The sequence below is a fragment of the Borostomias antarcticus genome (genome assembly GCF_949987555.1).
Source record: "Borostomias antarcticus genome assembly, chromosome: 21".
In the NCBI taxonomy this organism is placed as follows: Eukaryota; Metazoa; Chordata; class Actinopteri; order Stomiiformes; family Stomiidae; genus Borostomias; species Borostomias antarcticus.
In genome coordinates, this window is record NC_140254.1 from 10229917 (window position 1) to 10248049 (window position 18133).

The 18133-nt window shown below is 49.8% G+C and overlaps 1 protein-coding gene across 1 annotated transcript in view; it reads left to right on the forward strand.

The window, feature by feature from the left end:
* jarid2b (jumonji and AT-rich interaction domain containing 2b) overlaps positions 1-18133 on the forward strand; it is a 102250-nt gene that overhangs the window by 44903 nt on the left and 39214 nt on the right. The window contains 1 exon segment of the mRNA XM_084454922.1: positions 14263-14389. Coding sequence (XP_084311048.1) covers positions 14263-14389 — 127 coding nt within the window.

An 18133-nucleotide genomic window follows, 5' to 3' on the forward strand; every position in this document is an offset into this window, starting at 1 on the left:
GGAAGGATGTTTATCCCTATACACACTAATCCTTGAGGGAAAAATAAATCACAAAATACACTGATTTCCGATGATCTGTTTACAAACAGACACACCGTCCCAGGTGGCTGCTTACCCAGCTGTCCTCTTCTGCTCCAGGTTCTGCTCGCTAGGCTAGGCTAGCACAGTGTTGGCTGGAGGGGTATATAGCAGTGAATGCATGCTAGGCTAGCACAGTGTTGGCTGGAGGGGTATATAGCAGTGAATGCATGCTAGGCTAGGCTAGCACAATGTTGGCTGGAGGGGTATATAGCAGTGAATGCATGCTAGGCTAGGCTAGCACAATGCTGACTAGTGACGTTGTACATACCAGGTGCTGGTTCGGCATGCTATTTAAAGCGCTGGCCTCACAAGACCTTCGGTGAATAAGCTACTAGCTTAGTACAGAACACCAGAGGCTATGCAGGATGGTACACAATGGATGTCCTGTGTGCGTGTGTGTGCATGTGCGCGCGTGCGTGTCTGTTCACACACAAGTGAAAGAGATGGAAACTGATACAGTACACTCACTCACATTCCCATACTGTACTAACTTACACACACACACACACACACACACACACACACACACACACTCACTCACATGATGTTAATTCCCACACACACTTGATATTGGAGCTGATGAGTTGACTCTCTTTTGAAGTGGAAGCTCGGCTGTATGATCTCTCCAGATGACTCACGGTGTGAGATATCCTCGTCCACCATGACAATCGAGAGGGCCTGTTTGGACTGAGGACACACACACACACGCACGCCTGCATGTGCCTGGGGCCAGGAAGGATTGTGGGATGTGGGTATGACATGGGGGGATGAAAGCAAGCTGTGGTCGGCCAGGCTGGATACATGGTCACAGTCTTATTCAGTAGGCAGATCAGAGTCTTTTGAGATATCCGTTACTACTGGGCTTGGGGTCTGTTACGATTCAAATGACAGCTGTCGTTTTTTTCCCCGTCAATTTAAAAAATGTCATTTAGTTTTGATCCCAACATTGAATTGGATTGAATAAATAAATTACATTTAGACACCTAACGTGACATAAAATGATGTGAAATATGACATAAAATTAAGTGAAACCGAGATTAGTAGACATTACACGAGGGAGAGAGAGAGGGAGAGAGAGAGAGGGCCCAAACGAGGAGAGAGAGGGAGACAGAGACGGAAGGATGACGTAGCGAGAGGGGGAGAGAGAGACAGAAGGATGAGAGGGGGAGAGCGCCATCTGTTCCCCCTTATCTGGTTGATGTTCTCTGTGTAAACACTGCTGCATGGTGGGCTCAGCGTGGATCTCTGCTCATCTGCTCTCGCTGCAGACTTTTGTGTAGATCTGTGAAGATCAGATAGGTGTAAGCAAGATGGTTGTAGAGGCATTCTCCCCCTGATAACAGCTGAATGGATTAAAACAAGTTTATGAAAATTACCTAGCCAGCACTTTTCAGTTGAGCTTTGTCTATAGATAAACCATCACTGGCTATTTTCAGATGATCCCTAAATGCGGTTAGTTTACTTCCTGGAGTCTGAAACATCCTGGTTGTTGGCTTCCCGTGGCATTACCGTAGGTACAGTAGTTACAATAGGTTCACTCTTACTGCACTTTGTTGACATCTGCGTTGACTTTACCATGTGTGATCAGTTCGAGTCTGAATCTGTGTGTGTGTTCCTGTCTGTGCACAGCTATAGCTAGCAAGACGTTGATTGCATTTTAAGGTCAGGGCCAGTGTGGATGATCAAGTCTCTTCCTGCCTAGGCTTTATTAGCCAATAGAAAGCTGCCCTTAGGCACAGGCCTAGTATCAGCGTATTCTCCACTTAAGCAGAACCAAACAATAAAAGGACTGACCCCAGACCAGTGGATAGGGACATTTTTCTCCTATTAGCGTGTTAGACTATGGTTACGGCCCATTTCCTGTCAATCACAGAGCAGCGGGGTAATGAGGCCGCTTCCTGCCTCTGCTTCCTGCTTCCCCCGGGTCACTTCCTGAATGTCTGTCTCTCATTCCACTGAGAGCCCCTATGTGTATATCTGTGACTGTCCACACACACTCCTCTGCTATGCACGGTTATTATACCCAGGTGTGCGTGCGTGCGTGCGTGCGGGTGGGTGGGTGGGTGGGTGGTTGGGAGACTGTAACTTGTTGCATGTTCCTCTCACATAACGCCTGCTTTCTCCTTTGAACCCAGATAGCAGCATCATCTCGCTGGTCATGAAACATAATACGGCTGTTTCACACATGGTCTCCCCCAACCCAGCACCCCGTAAACCAAGATGCTCTCCCCCAACCCAGAACCCCATAAACCAACATGGTCTCCTCCAACCCAGCACCCCGTAAACCAACATGGTCTCCCCCAACCCAGGGCCCCGTAAACCAACTTGGTCTCCCCCAACCCAGCACCCCATGAACCAACATGGTTTCCCCCAACCCAGGACCCCGTAAACAGTAGACTCTGCAGACTGGCCGGAGGGCCACACACACTCGCAATGACACACACACTCACAATAACACACCCATACTCACAATAACACACCCATACTCACAATAGTGCATGTGTGTGTGACACCATTATAGGTTGAGTTGCCTAACCCTGTCGAGGCTTCCCCAGCGGTCTTATTCAGCGTGTTTGGTCATTTGTAACGGACCTGCGTACTTTGAGCAGCCAGGATTGAGGAAGAGGGGGATGGTGTCATGCGGCTCTGTAATTGGATAGTGCGGTTAGTGATCAACTGGCAGTGAGGTGGCGGCGTGTGTTTGTGCGCGTGTGTGTGTGTGTGTGTGTGTGTGTGTGTGTGTGTCATACCAGAGGCCTGGTGTTAATTTGATCCCAGCAGGCTGGAGTTAGAGCAGGAGGACCACCTCTGGCTCAGTATGTCACACCTCCTCCCCCTACCGCCAGCACACTGTGTGTGCGTGCGTGCGCGCGCGCGTTCGCTCTTTGTGGGGCACCAATAGAACCCTATAACTCACGTCCGCGTCCTTACCGGGAGCCCGTCCGCGTCCTTACCGGGAGCCCATGGCTGACTGCTACCGCCGGCACAGGCTTCACCAGAGCTCCCAGTCTCATAACTCTCCATACAGACGACCCTCTCCAAACCGCTTCAGCATCCATTACACCAATCAAGAAAAGGCAGCGAGAAATCTTTTCTGAGACGGCGCAGAGCGAGAGCAGATGATGATGTAAGCGGCCGGCCGTTAGGAGAGATCAGAGGTGTTTGTGTATGGAATCAGCGCGGCGCCCCCGGGGGACGCGCAGGGGCGCTGCGTCGGCTGGCCTCGCCGTGATGATAAACGACAGGCGGGGCACTGGCGACTGAGGGGGGAGGGGGGGGGGCAGACGGTGAGGCGTGGGCAGAGGGAGGAGGGGGGCAGACGTTGAGGCGTGGGCAGGAGGAACGGAGTTGGGGGGGGGGGGGGGGGGCAGACGTTGAGGCATGGGCAGCGGGAACGGAGTTGGCCTCGGTGCTCCACTGTAAATATCAAAACTGAAATGATACTGTGACAGGATTGGAACCTGTTTGATTAGAGGCCATTTATTTTGAAATTGAAAATTGAAAAAAGTGACTTGCCAAGTGTACAAGTGCAATGTGTAAAAGTACATTGCCACTCAAACGTGCCTCTCTCTCTCTCTCTCTCTCTCTCTTAATCTCTCTCTCTCTCTCTCTCTCTTTCTCTCAACATCAGTGTTGAGGTTCATGGTTCTATGTTAACGACATTCAATTCAACAAGGCTAGAGAGAGAGGAGAGAAGTCTCACAATAACACACACTCACTAACACAATACACACACACAACACACACACTCACACACTAACACACACACTCACAATAACACACACACACACTCACAATAACAGACATTCTCACAATAGCACACACACTCACAACAGCACGATCCATTCTTGGCTTTTATGCCTTGACTGACTGGACAGGAAATTGGCAAGTTAAGTTTTGGGTCTGGTTTTAATGCTCTGCTGGCTTTGCGTGTCACGGAACAGGACCGGACCCAAACCAAACCTGGGGAGCTCGTTCTAACAGCCCAGTAGGCCGGGGCGGACGACAAGTATGAGCTCTAATCCCACACCGGCCTCGGGTGGGACGGGACAGTCTGTTGTTGCTGTTTGGCAGGTCCGAACAAGCACTTTCCCTTCTACTGATCCTTTCATCTTCAACACCTCTTCAACTTCCTCAGCGGTTGTCTTCCTGGCGTTTTGGTTGGCCCTGCTCACACTGTAGGTCTTGACCGGTTCTGGGTTCTGGATGGAGCTTTAGCTCCTCTAGCACCCCTGATTACTCTCTCTTTCTCTGTCTCTCTCTCTCCCTCCGTCTCTCTTTCTCTCCCTCCCTCTCCCTCCCTCGTTCAAATTGTCAGTCAGCGTACTGGAGCTCAGCTGTCTTAATGAGTCCGTCAGAGGATAAACATGAGGGGTAGTGTTACGCTTGTCAGAAGAGAGAGTGTGTGCGTGTAAGACTACTTCAGACCCTCCTCGCATCAGGGCGGAGAGTTGAGCTTTAATCAGGTTGGGTGGGCAGATCAGCTGATAAAACTTCTTTATTTGGACCATGTCAGCCACCGTAGCCCCTTCTGCCAGCTCCCATCACCCATGATGCACTGTGGTGTTTATTCATTAGGAACGCAGGAGACACCAGTCTGGGGCTCCCTGCTCCTTTCACAGGGATGATAGTATTTTGTGCTTGACTGGGCTGAATGACACTAGCCGTCTGTTGCTTAGACACACGCAGAACACACACTCTGGAGAGAGAGAGGGAGAGAGGGAGGGAGGGGGAGAGGGAGAGAGAGGGAGGGGGAGAGGGAGAGAGAGGGAGGGAGAGAGAGAGAGGGAGAGAGGGAGATTGCGTGAACAGTACTGATGCATGGCAGACGGCTGCCATGATTGACAAAGCCGGGGAGAGGGACAGGGCTTTGTGTATCTGTGCGCTCGTGTGTGTGTGTGTTTGTGTGGGCCCGTGCACAGCCATCTTTAGCAGCCGGGAGTGGACAGTCGACACCCTGAGTGAAACGCCTCAGTGTGTGGAGCTGAAACGCTGCGCTGAGACACACTAGCCTGGCTGGAGAATGCCACAGAGCCATGTACTGGACAGGCCTTCACCATCTGTCCCTGTGTGGTCGATCTCCACTGAGAGGGCCCGATGCGTCCCTGATGAGATGGAAGATGGATAGATACTGTATATACTGTATATAGCTGGTTAAATATCTGGGCGTGTGACAACTTCCTAAACAGTGTTATCATGCAGCTAAGTGTTTGGGAGGGAGGGGGGGATAATGTATCATATAGTTTCTATAGTGATCAGAATAAATTGGCATAGGCCAACATATACAGTAGCCTAGCTTCTATAAAAAATAAATTGGCATACATATATGCTAGCTTTAGCATGATAGCTTTTCACTTATTTGTAACAAAGCACAAACTCGTCCTTGTTGAGCCTCAGTAAAACAGCCGGAAGCTCCAGGAAAACACACACCCCTGAACTGTATGAGTAACTCTCCCAACACTGGGGGCACACCAGGAATCTGCATGAACCTTTGTGTTGTCTTTTTCCCCCTCGTTCTCTCTCTCTCTCTCTCTCTCTCTCTCTCTCTCCCTTTCTCCCCCCTCTCTCTCTCTCTCTCTGTCCCTCTCCCCCTCCCCTCCTCTCTCTCTCTCTCCCTCTCCCTCTCTCTCTCTGTCTCTCTCTCTCCCTCTCTCTCTCTCTCTCTCTCTCCCTCTGTCTCTCTCTCCCTCTCTTCCTCCCTCTCTCCCTCTCTCCCTCTCTCCCTCCCTCTCTCCCTCTCTCCCTCTCTCTCTCCCTCTCTCCCTCTCTCCCTTTCTCCCTCTCTCCCTCTCTCTCTCTCTCTCTCTCTCTCTCCCTCTCTCTGTCTCTCTGTCTCTCTCTCTCCCTCTCTCTCCCTCTCTCTCCCTCTCTCTCCCTCTCTCTCCCTCTCTCTCTCTCTCTCTCTCTCTCCCTCTCCCTCTCTCTCTCTCTCTCTCTGTCTCTCTCTCTCTCTCTCTCAGTCCCTGGGGGTCGGCAGGCCCTCAGATTTCTAAAACAGTTAATTTATAGGAATGCGCCGGCAGATGGAAGCGCTCTGGGCCTCTGCAAGGACAGTCACTGGGGTCCGCTGGCTGCAGCAGGGTCCGCGTTCAAAGGGAAGACCCCGTGGACACGGCCCTATGAATGGCGCACACACACACACACACGCGGTCAGACATTCCTACGCGCTGAGGTACACATGTAATGGGGCAATTCTGTTGGCCTGGTGCACTCGTTCACCCCTTCACTGAGCTCAGCTCGCCCTCTATAGAGTCAGAGTACAGGACAGAGGCAGAGTGCTGCTTATATAGGACAGAGGAAGTGCTAGTGTGGACTATATAGGGGTATAGTACAGAGGAAGTGCTAGTGTGGACTGTATAGGGGTATAGTACAAAGGAAGTGCTAGTGTGGACTGTATAGGGGTATAGTACAGAGGAAGTGCTAGTGTGGACTGTATAGGGGTATAGTACACTACAGAGGAAGTGCTAGTGTGGACTGTATAGGGGTATAGTACACTACAGATGAAGTGCTATTGTGGACTGTATAGGGGTGTAGTACACTACAGAGGAAGTACTAGTGTGGACTGTATAGGGGTATAGTACAGAGGAAGTACTAGTGTGGACTGTATAGGGGTATAGGACAGAGGAAGTACTAGTGTGGACTGTATAGGGGTATAGGACAGAGGAAGTACTAGTGTGGACTGTATAGGGGTATAGGACAGAGGAAGTGCTAGTGTGGACTGTATAGGGGTATAGTACAGAGGAAGTACTAGTGTGGACTGTATAGGGGTATAGTACAGAGGCAGAGTGCTTGTCTGGAGTTGAATGGCCCCTTTTTTGACTCTAGAACAAACTGCTCCTTTGTCTGCGTGTGACTTTAAAACCCTCCAGCTTAGCCGCCCTCTCCGATTCAGCGCGAATCCTGTTGAGCCGACTTAACATGAACTTTAACTTTTTTTGTTCTCATAAATAGGCCTACTCAGTGATTATTTTGTGTCATGTTCCCTTTTTCTAGGACAGTTGACTGTATGCGAGACCCATCTCTTATCTGTAAACATTCAGTGTTTGATGTGAGGAAAGTCAGAGTCATAGACAGCAATCTTTCTCATGTCCATCATGTATGTGTTGGTGCAGGTGTGGGTACCAGAGTGTGCCCACGACAACATCTGAGGGACTCTTGTGTGTACTTAGGGCGCATTCTGACCTGTAGTTAATTTAGTTTGTGTTGGTTCAGGGAATAATGTTATAATGTTGCACGAAACAAACTACAGGTCTGAATACACCCTAAACGCTACGCTCTTGCAAACTGTTTTGTGATTGGTCCGAGTATTGCGGGAAGGTTGGATGTCTGTTAACCCTTCTGAGTTTTCTTCCTGATCATGTGACCTCGCGTCCTGTTTCTCTCCATGCATTTGCGCATCGGCGACGCCGGGCTAAATGAATCTCCTCGCAGTGGGCTAATACAAAATGGAGCATGTGCAGCATACAGTATGTACAGTAGCTTCTGCTGCTACTTTCTGGTTGATATTCCAGTGTTTGGTATATGAACAACACATTCAGTTTTAGCGAGCAGCAAGCGAAAGACGTGTCGGCCTACAGTAGCCTACAGTACATATCAATCTGTCCTGGTCTATTCCATCACGTCCACTCTGAAGTTGCACTGCACTATTAATAGTGTAATCCAATAGCTGATAATTCACATAAACATAGCCTGTATGACTTGTGCGTGTGATTATTTGGATAGATAGAGCCTGAGAGAAAGGTGGGATACTGTCTTAACTACTGGATACAATAATGTAGGATACACTAACACACAATAATCCCTCACACATACACACTCACTCACACACACATACACACAGACACATCCCCCTCTCAGAGAATGTGTGTAACTGGAATACTAACAAATTTCAGCCGGTTTTAAAAGCGAATCTCGTCTGGCACACGGCCCACATTCTTTGCAGATGAGATCCAGGCGCAATCGGCGGCTACGCTATTAATAGATCACTCCCCCCCGCACACACACACAAACACATGCACTTGGATCGTTAGGTCATTAATAAAAGTGGAACAAAATGCCTCAACAGTTTTCTTCCTCTCTGAAATGAATCCATTGTGAGAACATGCTCATCCGTTGAAGTGTGTACTTCCTCTCTTCCTCTTCCTCTGCCTTGTGACACACACTTCAATTATCTCTCTGAACGTCTCGACCAACTTCCCTACTGTAGGTGTTATGGTTAGTACATTCTGACCAACTTCCCTACTGTGGTTAGTATACTCTGACATGCCATTTCACATTGCTGATCATTGTCATAGAAATTGTAGTTTCACCACCTCCCTCAACCTTTCACATAGCTGTGCTAATCTAATTTATGACAGGATGATCTCCAGGAGGTCAACACACCTAGACGTTGTCTGCCCCAGAATAACCTTACTTTGTCCCATTGTCCCTGCAAGATTTACCGCCTTTTCTCATGTCCCGTGTCTGTATTCTCGACCACTGTTGATGATGTCTGCCATTAAATATGACGTGTTCAATGGGTTAGCCAATCACATCCCTGGAAACGTCATACCTGTGCATTGCTTTGAATATAAGGCCGCGCAAGACCAGACTGCGGCACTTCTGTTGGATGAACCACTCACGTGCGTTATCCTGAAGTCCTTGCGCTCGTATATTTTCTCAATAAACCAGACTTGACCTCTTTGAGCGAATCTTGGCAAATCCTTTTTGACTAGATCAGTTAAAAATCATCTACATCATCTTTGTTGTTCTTCATAGAAGTGGACATTGCCGGCAAAATCATGTAGTTTACAAATCAAATAGTGTGTGGATTTGCTGGCGGGTGAGGAGAAAGGTTTGGAGCAGGGGAGTGTAGTGATGTGGCAATACTTGATCACCTTACCATGTCCCCTATTATGAAAAGCATACTTTTTCAATGCTTGTGCACATTCATTTGGGTGTGTCTGAGTGGCCTACTAACACACAAACTGTCTGAGTGGCCAACTGTACTAACGCACAAACTGTAAAATAAAACTGAAAGACCCAGTCAGTTTTTTCGAGGGCAGCCAAATTGAGATGTGTGATTAAAAAAAGCTTCTGATCTGCCTCCTGTTCTGATGTGCAGACCTACTGTAAAAATACCAGAGCAAAAAAGAGTTCATATTAACCGTGAAACATTGACATTTAAACACAAAAATCAACATTTATTTAATCAGGAAATCCTGTTGAGATTACAATCAAGAAGGAGCCCTGGCCAAGACAGACGCAAACATTTCGAGCAACATTTAACATCAGACAACAACAACAACAGTAATACAATTTCAAACACACTATAAAGCAGCATTAAACACACACAATACACAACATACTGTAGAAGCAGTGCAAACATTTCAACAAGCATAAAACAACATTAAAGCACATAATACACAACATAGCAATTCATAGAGTCATAAGCCTAAAAAGGAAAAAAGCCAGTGAGGAGGAGACAGAACCGAGCCGAGGAAGCAGCTCCAGGCTCTGGCAGAATGAGGAGAGAACATGCAGTTCAGTGGGAACCTTAGGGACGGACAGCAGGAGAGAGTCGTTTGAGCGCAAACAGTAAAATTACTGGTTTTGAGCAAAATATACCCACATAGGTAGGAGGGAAGCAAACCAAGGATAGACTTATAAATAAATATACACCAGTGAGTCTGTGGAGGGCCAATGACGCCACTGAACTCTGGCATATAAGGTGCAATAGTGAGTGAGAGCTTTGCAGCCTGTGACGAGCCTCAGGGGGCACTTGGGTATCCAGCCAATGCAAGCATTGGGCAGAGGCAGGCCATGTGTGCCAGATCACCGTAATCAAGCAAGGGAAGGAACGAAGCCTCAACCATTTTTTTTTCCTAGCAGCATATGAAAAGCAGGATTTGTTTCTAAAATATAAATCTAGCCTGAGCTTCATTTTCTTGACTAAACTTTCAATGGGAAGTTTAAAAGTTAAACGATCATCAATTGAAATTGAAACTGGTACCTATCCTCTGCCCACATCTGAGCCTCATCTCTTCCAAAGAGCTCACGACAGCCCCCCCCCACACACACACACACACATCCACAACAGCCTGCCAAGCCTGTCTGACAGACAGAGGTGCCGTTGATAGAATAAACCCTTTTTGCTCTTATCTTATTTATGGGTCCCCCCCCCCCCCCCTCTCTCTCTCTCTCTCTCGCTCTCTCTCTCCCCTCTTTCTCTTGTCCTACTCTTGCTCTCTTGTGAGTCTCCTTTGTGGATTGTGCAAACCTTGGCCTCCTCCTCCTCCCAGCAGGCAGGCCTGGAACATGTCCATCCACACTGTAATTGTCTGGAACTAAAACACAACACCTCTCGGCGTCTATAGAAGCCAACCTTCTTCCTCCGAGCACAGGGAGCTAGCCGGCATGGATACCTTTTCTTCCTCCGAGCCCAGGGGGCTAGCCGGCATGGATACCTTTTCTCACTTGTCAACGTTTTATCGCGTGCTTGGAGAGGGATGAACGTATATTTGTTGCCGTTCTTCAGGGCTCACAGCTGATAAAACCGGCCACTCAGCAGTTCGGGAAGTCCTGTTGCTACATGCGCGGGGAAGGAAATATCCCTGGCGGCCTGCCAAGTTCTGAGAGAGAGAGAGAGAGAGAGAGAGAGAGGGGGGAGAACGAGAGAGAGGGGGGGAGGGGAGAAGGAGAGAAAGAGGGGGGGGGGGAACGAGAGAGAGAACGAGGGGGAAAAAGACAACACAAAGGTTCAGGCAGATTCCTGGTGTGCCCCCAGTGTTGGGAGAGTTACTCATACAGTTCAGGGGTGTGTGTTTTCCTGGAGCTTCCGGCTGTTTTACTGAGGCTCAACAAGGACGAGTTTGTGCTTAGCTTTTCAGTTATTTGTAACAAAAAACAATCATGCTAAAGCTAGCATATATGTATGCCAATTTATTTTTTATAGAAGCTAGGCTACTGTATATGTAGGCCTATGCCAATTTATTCTGTTAACTATAGAAACTATATTATATATTATTTCGCCCCCCACAAAAAAACAAAACAAGACTTTTTTTAGGGGGGGGGGGGCTTTTGTCCGCAATTTCAAAAAACCTGTCGGTGAGCGGAGAAATCGGGCTAAAATGGTGCAGCGTGACTTGGGCATTACTCAGTACAGTGGTGTGTGTGTGTGTGTGTGCGTGCGTGCGTTTTCTGGTGAGCACCCGGGGTTGGGAGGGTCACTCGGTTCAGTACAACGGTGTGTGTGTGTGTGCAGGGAAACACATGGCCTGGCGCCAAACTATGAGGGAGCAGGTCATCCAGTGTTTGCGTGATTGCTGCTTACCTGGCAGGCTGGAGGACAACAAGCGCGCACACACACAACACACACACACAAACACGGTCAGGTCACTCCGAGGCTTGGGTTGGAAGGACTGAATGGAATTCCCTCTCTCTGCAAGCAATCATGTGCAGCGTATCTCAGCTTACTACCGGTGTACTTTTGAGTGTGTGTGTTGTTGCACGTTTCTGTGTGTGTGTGTGTGTGCACGCGTGAGTGTGTGTGCGCGTGCGTGCGTCAAGCGGAGCTGTAGTGGTTCCACACCTCGTGCCCTATCAACCTAAAGTTCTGCAGAGCGCGCGTGTGTGTGTGTGTGTGTGTGCACGCTTGACATTCATAACACCGATTTGTGGAGGCAATTTGGTGTTATATTCCTCCACGGCTTGCCTGCAAATGCGCGATCACAGTATAGTAAGAATAAGATAAACGCTACACTCGGTCCTGTGCTTCTTTATAATCAGAATGAGTTTATTGCCATGTAGTTTTTCAACATAGGCCTACTAGGAATTTGCTTCGGACATGGTGCATATTAGTAGGCTATGTTGAAAAACGACATGGCAATAAACAAATTCTGATTATAAGCACATATAGATATATATAGATATAAGCTATAAGATATAAGCACAGGATCGAGTGTAATGTTTATATCTGCCCGTACTGTGATCTCGCATTAACAGGCAAGCCGTGGAGACGGACCAAATTCAAATAACCTACACAACAGTGCTGTTTAACGTAAGACAACTGTCTAACGTTACAGATTAAAGTAGGCTAATTTCTCTCTTATTGTAGGCTAGACTGTGTTACCGGTAATACTGGTGCTGTCATGGGTTTATTAATCGGTGGAAAAAACCGTGACATCCGTGGCGCTTGTGCGTGTGTGCGAGCGTGCGTGCGAGCGTGTGTGCAGGCTGTGAGCTCTCTCACACGTACGGGCTCCATGGTGTGCAGGCGATGTCTTTTATCGTTCTCGTTCCCTCCTCACTCTGAAGACACACAGTCCCAGCGCCGCAATGGCGTCCCGATGCGGTAAGAATAACCAATGAGTCCGCAGCCCTCCGGAGTGCCGGCGTCATCCATTATCTGGTGTCCATTAGCGGGCCTGTCTCTGGCTCGGCGTGATGGACTGAGCCGGGGGCCGGGCGGACTTTGCTGAGGGAGAGGCTGTTCATAATGTGGGCGGCGGTCACTTGAGCTGCGCTTCACTCACTGTCCACGGACGGACAGAACACCTAATCGCAGGCTAATGCATGAGGGACGCACACGCACACACACACACACACACACACACACACACACACACACACACACACACACACACACACTGAGCAGACACTCATACTGTACATACGTGTACGCGCACACACACACACTGAGCAGTCACACACACACGCGCAAACACTCTGAGCAGAGACTCATACACACACACACATACATACAAACACTAAGTTTACACACACACACACACACAGCTTTGCTCTCTACTCCCTCAACCGTGTCTCACTCAAGGCAGAGAATTGTGTCGTTGTTTTCCGAGAGCACTCTCTCAGTCCTTTCTAATGGATCTCTCCGGCCGTAATCACTTATCACCGCGGCGATAAGATGTTCCTGAGTGATTATTTTCCCTGTGAGGTGGAAACCTTTAACACACCGGCGGTGATGTCATCTCTGAAGCAAGTCACGTGACCCGGCCGCGCGGTGGAGCGGGTTATTATAATCAGGCTGATTCCTCCTACTCTTCTACTTGATTCTGACAAGTGAGATGTAGAATCGTAGGCAGGAGACAGTTTCACAAAGTGTACCACGTTTTGAATGTGTTTTGAATACATAGAATGTGTTTTATTCTCCCAAATGAATGCTTAATCTGACTGTGCAGCAAGGCAGACTTGCATATCACAGATAACCCAGCTATATCCCCCCTGACAGTTCTACTTAAATTAAATAATATGAAGTCAGTCAAATCCGCTGGTGAAGAATGAATACAAAAGCCATTTTCATCATCGTCGTCGTCGTCATTTTATTATTATTATTGCTATTGTTGCTATGATTATTACTATTATTATTATTATTATTATTAATAATAATAAAATAATAATATTAATAATATTAATAATGATAATTATAATAATCCTTATCAGAATCATAATAATAATAATAATGCAGCTGTCTTGTAGCCTACCATTTTAATCTAATTTCCTTGTGTCATTATGTTGTTGGACATCAAACAGTGCCAGAGTGGCGAGCGGGAGAGAGATCTGGTTATTTATGTTCAGACCTGTGTTTAATTACGCTCTGTGCAGACGCACCATATATTCCTCCACCACAAACCAGTCCGTGACAGAACATTGTTCTGCTGTACCTCTGTTGAATAAACTAAGATTATCTATCCCCTCATGCTCTAGAAAACAAGCTTTGCTACAGCCATTCCACATATGGGTTGTTTATAGTAGTTGAAGGGTAAATTAAATACGTGGTGGTTTAGAGTAGACTTAAATATGATCAAATGGTACTATAGGGAGAGGAAGTAGTGTGTTCTGAGACCTCCGTGACCCTGTTCACAATAACATCCCCTGGCCGCTGTGTCAGTGAGCCCCTCTCTGAGACGAGAAACACATGGCTTCAGAAACCTATATGTTTCCTTTGATGACACAAAGGCACTTCTTCTGTTCTGGGACAGCAGTGCCTTTTCACTGTTGCATTGTGGGGAATGCGGTGTCAACACCAATGTTATGCTAATCCGCGACACTGCATTGTGTTATGCTAATTACGCGCTAATGCCATGTTATGCAAATGCCGGAATGTGTTACGCTAACGGTACGTGATGCGAGCGCTAACTCGAGTTTCCCTTTCGTTTTGTTTTCGTTTTGTTTTACGCACAGGATGACAGTGACGGGATCCCATGGTCGGAGGAGCGCGTGGTGCGCAAGGTGCTCTACCTCTCTCTGAAGGAGTTCAAGAGCGCACAGAAGAGGCAGCTGGACGGACTCGGAGCCACCAATCCCAACGGTGAGTGTGTCCCCCAGGACCAGCCTGGGACACGCGCTATCAAAGCTTTTAACCATAGAATTAGAACATTATTTTGTTGATGAATTAACTATTCATTTAATTTGTTGATTATTGGGTATTGATGTGTTAGACCATTATACACCCGAAGGTTGTTTACTAAGCGGGTGGAAGCAGCACAACAACAACCACAACAACAACAACAACAAAACAACAAGAGAACACTGGGAGGAATGCCTAGGTTTGAACTCAGCTGTGATGCCAGCTCATGTTGACACCAAAGCTTTCAAATACCACATCCAAAGCTTTCAAAAACCACATCCAAAGCTTTCAAATACCCCAGCCAAAGCTTTCAAATACCCCAGCCAAAGCTTTCAAATACCCCAGCCAAAGCTTTCAAATACCCCAGCCAAAGCTTTCAAATATCCCATCCAAAGCTTTCAAATACCCCAGCCAAAGCTTTCAAATACCCCAGCCAAAGCTTCCAGGACACACCCCCTGTTAAGATGGAGGTTATGTTCTTTTCACCCTCTGCTTTATTATTGCTTTGTATTTCTCTATGACTGCTCTTCCTCTGTGTCCCTGCGTCTCTCTCTCTCCCTCTCTCCCTCTCCCTCCTCTCCCTCTCCCCCCATCTCGCCCTCTCTCTCCCTCCCTCCATCCCTCCCTTTCTCTCCCCCTTCCTCTCTCTCTCTCTCTCTCCACCCTCTCGACGTCTCTCTCCTCTCTGCCATGCCACTCCCAGCCTCTTCAGGGCCTTTCAAGCCGCAGCGGGTAGCTGACCTTATTGCTTGAATAAAAATGAATCTGCTGGAAGGCGTCCATGCTCTCGGGGGGTCCCCCCGCGCGCTGGGTGAAAAACAGCCCAAGCTTCTTCAACACAAAGGCGACCGGCGGCCGAATTGACCAGGGTCCCGGCTGCTCTGTCCCGAGGGGGACGGCGGTTTGGTCAGCGCCAGGGGCATCACTCCACACTCCATACCTCGCTAGCTCGGTGGCGCGCTAACGTTCCGCTAGACGATGGGGAAGAAAGGCATGAAACGGGACAGACTGACGGCGGCCACCCTCCTCGTCCCCGTCCCCCCTCTCCCTCCCCCTCCCCGCGCTGCGGCCCGTCAGCCTATCAATGTTTGAAGGCGCGGCGGACCAGCATGCACCCCGGCGGTGTCATGGCGTCGGGGACGGACCGCTGCAGGAGCGCTCCGCCCAGACACGCCCTCCCTCCTCCCCATAGCCAGCGGTCCACGCCGGCTCCCCGCCCACTTTACCTCTGGCTGTTTGGCGTGCGGCCATCTCTCCATCTCCTCCTTTATTTCCCTCACTTCCTCCCCTCGCCCTTCCTACTGCATTATTAAACACATGATATAATGCCCTTCTGTGTCCCTCTCTCTCTCTACTCATTCTCTCTCTCTACTCTCTCTCCCTCTACTCTCTCCCTCTCTCTCTCTCTCCCTTACTCTACTCTCTCTCTCTACTCTCTCTCTCTCCCTCTCTCCCTCTACTCTCTACTCTCTCTACTCCCTCTCTCTCTCTATCTCCCTCTACGCTCTCTCTCTCTCCCTCTACTCTCTCTCTCTCTCTACTCTCTCTCTCTCTGTACTCTCTCTCTCCCTCTACTCTCTCTCTCTCTCTCTCTCCCCCTCTACTCTCTCTCTCTCTCTCTCTCTCCCTCTACTCTCTCTCTCTCTCTCTATCTCCCTCTACTCTCTCTCTCTCTCTCTCTCTCCCTCTCTTTCTTTCTCTCTCTCTGTCCCTCCTCTTTTCCTGCCATCTCTCCCTTGATAAAGGGTTTCATTACACATCAATAGGCCTCTGGTTACTGTACACTCACTCACTCAGCTTCCCCTAACTCCCTCCCTCTGTCCTTCTCTTCATCCTTCCCCTTTTAGCTCTCCTCATCCCTCTCTCCTCATCCCTCTCTGCACCTCTGTCCCCGTCTCGAGCCGTGTCCCCGCAAAGCTCTCATCCTCTTCCCTCCCTCTCTCTTCCCTCCCTCCCTCCCTCCCTCCCTCCCTCCCTCCCTCCCTCCCTCCCTCCCTCCCTCCCTCCCTCCCTCTCTCTTCCCTCCCTCTCTTCCCTCCCTCCCTCTCTCTTCCCTCCCTCCCTCTCTTCCCTCCCTCCCTCTCTCTCTCTCTCTCTCTCTTCCCTCCCTCCCTCTCTCTCTCTCTCTTCTCCACCTACCTCTTTCCCCTGTCTCTATCTCTAGTGTTACTAGAGTGTAACTCTACTTTAGAGTTAGTGTGAGGTGTGTGTTAGTGTGAGGGGTGTGTTAGTGTGTTAGTGTGAGGTGTGTGTTAGTGTGAGGGGTGTGTTAGTGTGAGGGGTGTGTTAGTGTAAGGTGTGTGTTAGTGTGAGGGGTGTTAGTCTTCTCCTCGGCCCGCTAGCTCCAGTAATGACTCTGACTGATCTCACTAATGGGCTGTGCTAAGGTGTGTGTGTACCCCCTGTTTCACTGTTGATCCTCCCCTCCCTCCCTCTCCTCTCTCCTCTCTCTCTCTCTCTCTCTCTCTCTCTCGCCTCTTTCTCTCTGTATCTCTCCCTTTCTCTCTCTCTCTCCCTCTCTCCCCCCCCTCTCTCTCTGTCTCTCCCCTCTCTCTCTCTCTATCTCTCTCTCTCTCCCCCCCTCTCTCTGTCTCTCCCCTCTCTCTATCTCTCTCTCCCTCTCCCCCCCCCCACCCCCCTCTCTCTCTCTCTCTCTCTCTCTATCTCCAGAGAGCAGGAGGGGAGCGCACCGGGCCGATGGGCTTAGTTAAGCACGCATAAATCTGATTAGGGCCCCTCTAGGACCGCCCAGGGGAGGAGCTGCCAGGCCAGCCCCTCCCCCTCCCCCGCCCCCTCAGCCTGGCCTCGCTGGGACCCGGAGGGGGTGGGGGGGGGGTCGTTTAGGCCTGACCCCCCCTCCCCCAGTGCCAGCCTCCCTGTCCCTCACACCGTCACCCATGTGAGCCAGACGTGTGAACCCCCTCGGTGGAGACCCAGGGAGAGCAGGGACTAACTAGTGGTCATTAAGGATATCCGCCACGGCGAGCTCATAATATACGTAGCACACCGTCTCGCTACGTCGACAACAACCCCCCTTATCGCCTCGGGGACGTTTCCAAAGGGTTGGGCTACGTCAACACCTCGCTAGCGTTCAGTACCGACCTGTGTGGCGCGTTCGTGCGGACGAGGAGTTCCTGGCGAGTGAATCACACGCAGATCTAAAGCCTGCAGAAAACCGCCACGCAGTCCAACGCACTGACTCACTCAACGCCGAGACCACATCAACGCTCCCAACGCCACGGCCCACTTGATGACTGTACGGCCGCCGTCAGGTAACGGCTTGCCCTGTGTGAGTGTGTGTGTGTGCGTGTGCGTGTGTGTGTGTTTGACAAACCTTAAGTGGCACACAGTTAGTCTCTCCCACCCCCCCCCCACCCTCTCCCCGGGCGTGTTTGGCGGTAGTTCCTCTCCTAGCCGGCGTTCAGTCGAGCCGCCTGCCACTCACCCCAACGCTACCGTATCATTATCACCCTCATTCATTTCCCCTTGACACCAGCTATTTGCGGTGGTTTGGAGTTCCGGGGCGACGCGTTGAGAGGCGGACGAGCCCGGCGCCGGTCACCGCCCCCTCAGGCGAGAGCGCACCGGACCCCCGGCCCAGGTACGGCCCGGTCCCCTGGCCCGGCAGACAGGCGCCGGCGCCGGAAGCGAAGGCTGTGTGAGGTCTCGCCGAGGGGAGGGAGGGGGGGGGTGCCCCGGGCCCCA